Here is an 11,017-nt window from a genome sequence, read left to right on the forward strand (position 1 = left end):
GGAAGCAGAAAGATGACAGGGGATTTCTTATCTTCCCGAGTTTAAATCTAACTTCAGATACTTACCAGCTGTATGATTCCGAAATCACTTAATCCTGTTTGCCTCAGTTCCTCATTTGTAAAATGAGCTAGAAATAGAGTATCTTTGCAAAAAAAAAAAAAAAATCCAAAATGGGGTCACAAAGAGTTGCACATCACCAAAACAACAAGAGATGTTAGGGCAGAATAGGTAGATTTGAGAATCATTAGCCAGAGGGGCAATTGAATGTGAGAGTTAAGGAGGTCATCAAGTGAAACAGGGCCCAAGGCCAAATCCCGAGGAATACCAACAGTTAGATCCAGCAAAGGAGACAAAGTTTCAACAGTATCAAAGGCTGCAAGAGAGGTCAAGGTGATTGAAGATTGAGAAAAGACCACGAGATTTGGCAACTAAGAGTTCACTGGTAATTTTAGAGAGAACAATTTTAGTAGCTATAAATTGAGAAGCTGACTTTTAAGAGGTTAAAAAAAGTGAGGAGAAAAATCAGAGGCAATTAAAGTAGATGACCTTTTCAAGGAGTTTAGCCACAAAGATTTTGTATGGTAAGAGGTCTAGAACTATTAAGTGAGAATTTCTTAAGGATGGGAAGTTCTGGGCATATTTCTAGGCAACAGAAATCCAATAGAAAGGGAGAGATTGAAACTAAGTGAGATAATTCCTCCTATCTATCCACCTTATCTTCCTCCACAAAACTATCAAAGAAATTGTATTAAAGTGCAGGTCTGGCACTTTCCTTCTAAATAAATTCTAGTGGCTCCTTATTATTGTTATTCGTTTATATTATTTATATGTTTATTATTTGATCTAGTATCAAATGTGAAATCTTCTGTGTAACATTTAAAGCCTAACAATCTGGCCTCATTACATATCAATTTCCTTTTACACAATATGGATGAATCAAAATGTTCTTACTGCTTCTCACTCACAGACATCTATATCCTGGTCCCATGCCTTTGTAAAGGCTTTTTTCTATATCTAAATGTACTCCCCTCCTTTCTACCTCACAGAATTCCCAGTAACAACTCTCAAGTAACAACTTCTACATGAAACCTTTCCTCATTCTTAGTTTCTTGTGTCTTTTTCCATAAAAATGATCTTTTATCCATTTTGCATATTAATACATGTGTTGTGTCCCCTATATCAACAGCATGTGTAACAAAAACACAAAGCTAAGAGGTACAGTTAATACATTTAAGACCAAAATATTCAGATTTTAAGCAGTATATCTATAAATCTATTTGGAAGAATGAACTGTCCCCTATATTTATTTCTCCTTCAGGATAGTAAATGTCAGAGGCAAATTTTGAACCTAGGTCCTTTGGTTCCTATACATGTACCTTTCCTATTGCATCACTTGTATATAACAACACTCCATCCTCCCAAGAAAGAAATGGAACCAGGAAGCATAGAACTGCTCTGTATGTATATAAAGGCATTAACAGAATGACAGCATTTTTGAGTTAGAAGAACTCTGGAGAGTCCTAACTTTAATTATAAAATGGATTTGATCATAGTAAAATGGATCTGTATCTTCAAAGCAACTATTGTCAAAGAAATCAAATCTGCTACAGGGTTTTATCCTGGGCCCTAGCCTATTCTGGTCATTATTTTTAATTAGTGGCTTTCATAAAAATATAGATGCCTTATTTATCAAATCTTCAGAAGACATAAGACTAGTAGGTAGTTAAGTCACTGGACACTAAACATCCTGATTTTAAGCAGTATACCCAGATAAATCTTTTCTGGAAGATCAAATCATCTACTATGTCTAGGTCTGACTTCAACTATGCTTCATTTCTCTCCCAATTTTCCTCATCAACTACTATATGCAGCTCTCTTCTCTTTTCCTAATTAAATCAATTATGCTATTACTCTTGGAAAGAGTCTATGAACCTGCTTCCCAATGGCTTCAATTATCATCCTTAAAACTTTCCAAACCAAAATCTCCTTTTCTGGACACCACTTCCTTATATGTCTCCTATGAAATTATAACTTCCTTGAAATCAAGGACTGACTACACACTGCACTTAGCACAATCTTCACCACATTTGGAAGATTTTTAATAAATGTGTTTTTCATTTATTCAAATGACATTGACAGGCAGTAAGTCAAATATAACCAGATGAGATCTGATAGGAATACTCACAGGGTGTCTCAAAAGTCTGAGTGCAGTTTTAGGCTATTAAAGCTTTTGGGACATTCTGTATAAAAGTTATAAAAATTAAATGCACAAGGACATGATGAAAGGAACATAACAGGTCAGAGAAAAACAATTAACATGGACTTACAAGCTATTTCCATTATCCTCTAAAGAGAGAAAGCATGATGGAGTTGTAACATCTCAGAACTTCATTTTCCACTAAGCTGAATTCACTCTGAACCTTTTTTGATTTCTCCACAAGTATGCTGCCCTGACAGTTACTTTCTCTTCTTTTCAGCTCTTCAGCCCTGCTCCCCTCCCCCAATTTGAGTGAAAGCTTCTTGAGGGCAGGGGCTATCTTTCTTATTCATATTTGTTTACCTGACACACAGTAAACTTTGTATTGACTGAATATTGATAACCCAAAGAATCAGGAAACACAGGCTCTGGTCCCAGTTTGGTTTGAGACTTACTCTGTTGCCCTTGGGCAAATGAATTCTCTGAGGATTTTCAGTTTACCTATATAAGATAAACACATTGTAATCTGGATGACTCCCAGATCTATATATCCAGTCCTGATCACCAACTACCAAATAGCCACTTTCATTTAGTTGTTTCACACGTTTCTCAGACTTAATATATCAAAATAAAATTATATCCTTTTTCCAAACACATTCATCTTTCATTCTTTCCGTTTGCTATCTGAAATTTTGAAAACATCCTAAGACACTTCACTCTCCTTTTTATCTAATCACTTGCCAAATCTTATTTTTCCTTCACATCTCATGAATTCACTATTTCTCCACTCATACAGCCATTACCATGACTAAAGTCCTTGTTACCTCTCACTTTGCCTATTTTAGCAGTTTCTTAATTGGTTTCCTTGTCCAGGTCTCTCCTCTCTCTAAAACTGTCAAACTAATATTCAGAAGGCATAAATGTGATCATGTCTTTCTCCTGCTCAATATCCCCCAGTGGCTATTACAAATGTGGATAAATACCTTTTTTTTTTTTGGGGGGGGGGGTATTAAAGTTCTTCAAAATCTGGCTACAATCAACTTTTCCAAGTTTACTACCTATTATTCTTAGTACAGTAGGAAAAACTGCTAGGTTTAGAGTCAGAGGATTTGATTTCAAATACTGCCTCTGTGACTTTGTGCAAAACTTAGATGACTCTGGCCATCATGGAAGGGATTAGACTAGATAGTTTCTAGGGTCCTTTTTAGCTTTTGGTCCCTTTTCACACTATACCTATTCTGATCCCTTTCTAGTTGCTAATGTCTTCTCTGGGTATACATATTGCTCCATTCTAAAAAATGGAAGCTCACCAAGAGTAAGGGCTATTCTGTTTTAATCTTCACATCCCCAGATACTAGCACTATTTGGCAGGTACTTAATTAATGCTTGATAAGGTAAGGAACATACCTTAGGATTCTAGAGATCTGACAGTTTTCTAGGAATCCACATTAAGGTCACTGGTGCATCCTTGTGCTTACTTTTACATTTTTGAGTAGATTTTCTTTTAATGACATATTTATCAAGTCAAGTCAAAAGAAAATCACTTTCACTGCTTTTAAAAATCAAATTACTCTCATGTTTAAGTAGGCCCCATTCGCCTAACTGGAGGTGGGCAAACCCACAGGGAGACAGTTACTTTGCTTAGTGGATAGGTTCAGGCATGGACTCAGGAAGACCAAAGTTCAAATCTGGTACCAGCTCAACCATTCATTAACTGGATGACTCTAAGCAAGTCATTTAACTTCTACCTTAATCCACTGAAGAAGAAATTCATAAACTATTCCAGTATGTTTGCCAAGAAAACCCTATGAAGAATATGGTTCACAGGATCAAGAAGAGTCAGAAACTAAACAAAAACAAAAGACAATAAATGTTTGAGACTCTGGTCCCTTTATGAGTGGGGACACATCAGTGCTTATCAAAACACCTGCCCATTTCTTTTTTCCCCTATTCACTTACTTAACTGCTTAGAAGACCATCTCTAAGATGTTAATACTATTGGGCTATATTTAGTTACTCACAATGTCATGATATTCTCAGGGCATGAATGAAAAAGACTAATTTATGAGTGGCTTTGGAATGTACTTAAATAGGGAAGAGACTGATATTCTAGAGATTTACAAAACTGAAATGAAGGGACAAAGTTAAATCATAAAGCCTTCAGGAAAACAACTGTCCAGTTTCTTCATCACATTCCTTTTCTTTTGCTTTTCACTTTATTTATGGGAGGAAAACCTCAGTTATATTTTAAAAGACTAACTTCTACTTCTAAAGTTTTGCTGATTTGTGGTTAGCGTTTTTTTTTCCTTGTTTGTTTGTCTTGTTTTAAAAGCCTTCCTTCAGGGAGGAAGACCAAAATGGGAATTAAAAGTAAATCAGAGTTAATGGCATAAATAGGATTCTTAGAATCTACTAAAAATGTTTCTGTCAATGGATACTTAAAATCAAATTTTATTGAGACTGGTGTAGACTAGATGGTTATTATGATGTCTGTTCAAATTATGTACTGCTTTCATTTTTCAAATATTTACCAAATACCCAAGTGTCACACTCAAAAAATAGAATAGTTACAACAACCCTTACACACATTAGGTGAAAAGTACCTGTTGAAATCAATCTCACTAAGAATACTACACAAAGTTAATTGATAATACAAGCTCTAACACAAAGTAGTGCCAAATGAGTATTCTAATCATTAAGTGATCAGAATTCATGTGAGGGAAAGAACATTCATTTTAAGTTGATTGTTGTTCGACTATGCTTCAGAGAAAGGAGGAATTGGGAGAAGAGATAATTTACATGCAAAAGAGTAGAACTGAATGTTATTCTTTTTTTTTAGAAATAAAGTGCAAATTACAGTGACAGTATTGTACTTAGATTCAGCCTTTTAAAGTTACTTTTATGCTTAAATAACTGAATTGTATCAAACATACAAAGAACATTGTTACAAAAATTTTAAATAATAACTTTTAAAATAAAAATTAAATTTGTTTCTTGATGTTGATTTTCAACCTTTAAGTGATAAACAGGCCCAAAGGTTGATTTCACAAATATTTCATGCCAAGGTCAGTGGGTCACACTTCAATTGAGCTGACCTATAAAAATACTATAATGCAACATCTTGAAAAATAGTTTTCAAAACTTCACTTCATTAGAAGTTTCTCATTCACTTAACCACACATCTATTTCAAGGCCACCACACCAAGAGGCAAGAATAGCTGGAAATGAATTAGGGTTTAAAATTTATAAGGATGGCTAACTAATTTTTTAATAGATGTTATATGTAGACATTAAGGCTTCTGATAGGAATTTGGACAAGATAATTTCTAGGGCCTATCTCAGAAACTGTCTTTTTTTTCCCCTTTTCACATTACTTTTTCCTATACTTTGTGGTTTCTCCCTCTATTTCATATATCTCATTGAACTGTCTGTAAGAACTACAATTGTAAAAATTAAACCCAATCTTTATTTTCTGTTCATTTTTGGAAAAAAAATGGTTTGAAGCTAAAGACTTCCAGAAAATCTCTTCATCATGGACGTGATCTCCTAAAAGCAAAATACTTCAGATTTCTTGCCAGTGTGGGAGTGGGAGTGAAGGTGCAACCACCGAATAATCTAATAAGTTAAAGCTTTAATTTTATCTTATTTAAGTTATAAAAAAGATGTGTTAAAGTTCCAAATCAATGGGTTCCAATGTTTTGGGAGGTTCTTTTATAGGAAGAAAAATTAACTGGGGAGGGGGTAGGGGTGGGGGGAAAGCCGCAGGGGAGAAAAGGCTCATTGCTGAAAACAAAAGGAAAATAATGACTGGTGGTCGAGCTGCGTTTCTAGCAACACAAGATACTGGCATTTGGTATAGATGCTGACTTTATTCCTTCTGCTTTTTCTCTTTTGTTCCTAAGAGGTAATGACAAAAACTGGGACTTTTTTTTTTTTTTTTTTTTTTTGCAAATCTTAGGGTGGGGAAACGCCAAAGGAGTGGATGAAAAGAAACCACAAGACCCGGAACCATCGCTAAAAGCCCTAGAAACGTCCCGGCTGAGAAGGGTCTTAACAGCCCTGGTTTGTCTCCAGACACTTCTAAAGGACGACTCACCGATTCTGCACCGCTTCTACCGGGCAACGTGACTAAAGAAAATCCGGGGCGGAGAGCGGCCTAGCCGAGCAGATTTCTCGGCCGGATCCCAGTGGAGCTCGTCCCCACACGGTCCTTACCTGAAGGTGGGTAGCCAAGGGACTATTCCACGCGCGGCTGCTGAAGTGATAGCGGCAGCAGGTACAATGGCTCCGACTAGACCCCCAGCCCCGGCTCGGAGAAAGCACGATGAATCAGCTCGATTCCATTCAAAAGAGTCGCCCAGGCCTTGGCCGCGAAACACTTCCGGGTTCACCTTCATCCTCTTCGGCTTCCGTTCCGTCAACAGCCAATGGGAGATGGGGATGAGTAAGAAGTTACGACCTCTCGGGGAGGAATAAACAGAACGGGAACTTGCCTGGCTGGGTTAGACTTCGCGCTTTCTACGCCGGACGCTCGGCTCTCGAGCGCCTGCGCCGGACGCTCGGCTCTCTGAGCGCCTGCTCCCCAGATTCTGGGTCTCCGCTGGGACCGCCCCAGGCTGGGAAGGAGATGTCAGAAAGAAACTGACTGGGTTTCTAAACTTTCTCCATTCTGCGTCTCCGCCCCGCGTAGTTTGGGTTTGTTACCCGAAGTAGCTGGAACCCGGACGTTATTTCCTGCTTCTCTCCATCCCTTATTAAAAAAAAAAAAAAAAAGCTCCAGAAAAGTCTTTCTTTTTCATGGATGCATCTTCCCCTAAATTTACACAGCGCTTCCCGATAGTTTATTCAAAGGAATAAGCTTGTTTTGTGCTCACTGATTTTTAGATAGAGATCTTAGCCTTGTGTAGTATCTGTTCGGATCAGATAGAGATCATCTCATTCAGGACCCCTTGATTTATAAATGAGGCCCCAGGAGAAGTGATTTACCGTCATAAAGCTAGTAAGTGACAAAGTCAAGCACACAAACCTGCCGTTTTCAGGTAAGGAAATTAAAAGCAAACTAGCACGTGCTTTTACAAAGGATATTCCCTAGCAGACCACACCTTTATAAAGATAGAATTAATTGAAAGGCAGAGAGAATCCAAGAGCCCACCATGCTTAACTTTTGTAAACCAATTTTACTGAGTATTAAAAAGATTTGGATTGGTAGAACAAGATAGACACCTTAAAGAATTTCTTTCAGCAAAATATGGACCATGATTATGTCAACATTACATGAAATATCGTGAAAATGTAATAAGAGGAATAATTTTGTTTGGGAACCTTTTGATGATTAATAATAATCAAATATATGCTTGCCAAAGGTGATCATCACTGTCATGGTGGTCCACCGTAGAGATCAAGTTGAGAAATTTTCTTTGGATAAATCAATCAAAAAAGCATTTGTTAAGTGCACTGGGCCGGGTATTGAGCATACAACTACAAAATACATAATCTCTGCTTTCAAGTAATACATTCTAAAAGGTGTGGATTTTTTCCAGATTTTCCTATTTCTGGGTGATATTGATTGCATAACATTTGGGAGATTGCAAAATACACACATACCAATAGAAGGAAATGGCATTGATTTAGTACCTACTATGTTCCAGGCATTGTGCTAACTCTGATGATATAAAAAAGAATATAAAGATATGAAAAGAAGTAAAAGACAGCCTCTGCTTTCAAAAAGTTTACAATCTAATGGAGGAGACAACATGCAGTATATTATATGCAAAGCAAACTATATACTAGATATATAAGAATCAATAGAGGGAGGAGGACACAGCAACTAAGATGGGTTGGGGAAGGCTTCTGTAGATAACTGTAGAGTTAAAACAAGAAAGGAGAAAAAGTGAACTACCCATTAAATAATGACTTTTCAAGGAGTTTAGCTACAAAGGCGAAAGAGAAATAAAATGATAGTTAGCAAGAATGGAAAGGTCAGGTAAGGGCTTTTTTTCCAAGATAGTAGAGTAATGGGCATGTTTGTAAGCAATAGGAAATGAACCAGTAGAGAGAAAAGATAGAAAATAAATGGAAGAGTAGGGATGACAGAGGGCAATCTAGAGGATGGAATAAAATCACTTGAACAAACAATGAGGTCAACTTTGGTAAAGTTTAAGGCCAGTTTATCATGTAAAACTGGAATAAAGGATCTTAGTTAAGATTTAAAAAGAAGCCAAGGAGGCCATTAGTTGGAGTAAAAAAGGAAGAATATTCTAGTTATGGGAGATAGCTAGAAACAATACCTGGAGCAGAGATGAAGTGCCTTGTTGCTAGAACAGTAAGGAGATCAGGCATGCCCATTACTCTCCTACCCTGTAAAAATCCTTACCTGATCTTTTCATCCTTACTATTATCTTATTTCTCTTCTGCTTTTGTAACTAAACTTACTACAAAAGCCTTAGTCAATAGTTAGTTCCACTTTTCTCCTTTCTTTTTTAAACCCTTAATAATCCAGCTTTTAAACTAATCATTTCATCAAAATTTCTCTCTAAAGTTACTAAAGATCTTTTAGTTGCCAAATGCAATGGTCTTTTCTCAATCTTCATTCTGCAAGATCTCTTTCTCCTCTTTGAGAACTGAAGAGTATGGGTTAGGGAGTAAGGCATAAAAAGCCTGCAAAGGTAGGAGGGAAGCTAAGCTGAGAAGGGTTTTGAATGACAAAAAAAAAAAAACTATTTTGTATTTACTCCTGGAGGTAATAAGAGGCTACTAGAATTTATTGAGTAGGGAAGTGACATGATAAGAGTTGACCTCTAGGAAGATCACCTTTGTAACAGAATGGAGGATGCATTGGAAGGTGAAGAGAGTCTTGAAGCAGGTAGACCCATCAGCAGGCAGTTACTCAAGGTCTAAGGACCTGCACCAGGATGATAGCAGTGTCAGAGAAGAGAAGGATGACTTCTAGGTTGTGAGTCCAAGGAATTGGGAGGATGGTGTTACTCTCTACAGTAATAAGGAAGTGAGAGGAGTTTAGGGGGAAAAGATAATAAATTCTGTTTTGTACATTGATTTATGGTGTCCTAGTAGACAGCTAGTTTGAAATGTCTGAAAGGCAATTGGAGATTTGAGAATTATTAGCATATAGATGATTATTAAATATGTAGGAGTTGATGAGATCACCAAGTGAAATTATATAAATGGAAAAGAGAAGAATGTCCAGGACAGAATATACAGTTAGAAGGCAGGATCTGCAGGAAGCTCTAGCAAAGGAAACAAAAGAAAGCAAAGTCTGGTAGGTCAGAAGAGAACTAGGACACAGAGAGGTCCAAGAGAATGAAGCTTGAGAAAAGTCATTGGATTTCACAACTAAAAGATCTTTAGTAACTTAAAAGAGAGAAATTTTGGTGGAATGGTTAGTTTGGAAGCTGGATTTTTAGGAGTTAAACCAAGAAAGGAGAAAAAAATGAACCACCCATTAAATAATGCCTTTTCAAGGAGTTTAGCTACAAAGTTTAGCCTTTGTAAAAGGCTTTTGTAAAAGGCTAAAGATAAATAAAATTATAGCTAGCAAGAATGGAAAGGTCAGGTAAGGGCTTTTTTTCCAAGATAGTAGAGTAATGGGCATGTTTGTAAGCAATAGGAAATGAACCAGTAGAGAGAAAAGATAGAAAATAAATGGAAGAGTAGGGATGACAGAGGGCATCCATCTAGAGGATGGAATAAGATCACTTGAACAAACAATGAGGCCAACTTTGGTAAAGTTTAAGGCCAGTTTATCATGTAAAACTGGAATAAAGGAGAGCGACAAACATTGAAGTGATAGGAGATAAAGAAGAAAGGAGGAATTCATAGTACATAGCCTCAATTTTTTGCCATAAAATACACAGTGAGGTTCTTAGTTAAGAGAAGAAGGGAAGGAGAACCATAAAAAGTTTGAGGAGGCATTAAAAAGTTTGGAAAAGTCATTGTGTAGAGTGGAGACTGAGTTGACAAAGAACATATGGTATAATTGCCCAGCAGTAGTAAGGGTATAACTGAAGTTATATAACACAAATAACTTAAATTTGTAATGGATACAGTCAGAATAGCTATGTGATTTTCACCTTCACTCAACAACAAGTGTATATAGGAATGAAGGTAACATATAGTAACATTAATCCACTGCTGAGAAGTGGCTGTGTATAATCAGTGATATAAGGGGATTAGGTTTTAATTAAGAAGGACAATATAAAGTTGATTTGGTTTATCATGGGATCAAAATGAGGAGCAGATGAAAGAGTGACTAGTATAATAGAGATGGCTTGGGAGAGAATTAAGGAATCAAAGGATTGAATGTCATGGTGCAGATAATGTGGGACATAAAGGACCCCTACCCAAAATGACTACTCAAAGATCACTCAAAGTACAAAAGCAGAAAAATGTTTATTATAGAATCTCATGAGAAGCTGGTAGTCCAGCCATGAGCAAAAAAGGGAAGTGAAAGTACTCACAGCAGGAGAGCTGAAGAATCAGTGAATACACTCAACTTTTTTAGATTTTGTTGCAAGAGATTACATCACAAGTTAGAGAGCATTGATAGGAGTGGGGCCATCTAATTGGTTGTTGCTACCCAAAAAGACTGGAATGGAAGGTTTCCATTTCCTCAAAATCATCTGATTTCTAGGAAACCAAAACTTTGGCCTTCAGACTTTAGATAATTGAGCCAACAGTGGTCAAGCTAATAGGCTAAATATTGATAAATGTCAAATACTGATAATTGTCACTGACTACTGTTAAGTAAATATGTTTGCGTGTATTATACTTATGCTGGACACAGGGAAATAACAAAAAGGGAAG

At 36.7% G+C, this 11,017-nt stretch overlaps 1 protein-coding gene across 2 annotated transcripts in view; it reads right to left on the reverse strand.

Annotated features, from left to right (window-relative positions):
- Positions 1 to 6,609, reverse strand: part of PSMD14 (proteasome 26S subunit, non-ATPase 14) — a 105,942-nt gene extending 99,333 nt beyond the window's left edge. The window contains exon 1 of one of the 2 annotated variants that reach the window (XM_012544751.3): positions 6,413 to 6,609. In XM_012544751.3, the coding sequence (XP_012400205.2) occupies positions 6,413 to 6,594 (182 nt within the window). In that variant the 5' untranslated portion in view covers positions 6,595 to 6,609. The remainder of the gene's footprint in view (positions 1 to 6,412) is intronic. The other variant, XM_012544749.1, reaches the window with a different exon arrangement.
- Positions 6,610 to 11,017: the final 4,408 nt, after the last annotated feature.

Source organism: Sarcophilus harrisii, chromosome 3, assembly GCF_902635505.1.
Source record: "Sarcophilus harrisii chromosome 3, mSarHar1.11, whole genome shotgun sequence".
In the NCBI taxonomy this organism is placed as follows: Eukaryota; Metazoa; Chordata; class Mammalia; order Dasyuromorphia; family Dasyuridae; genus Sarcophilus; species Sarcophilus harrisii.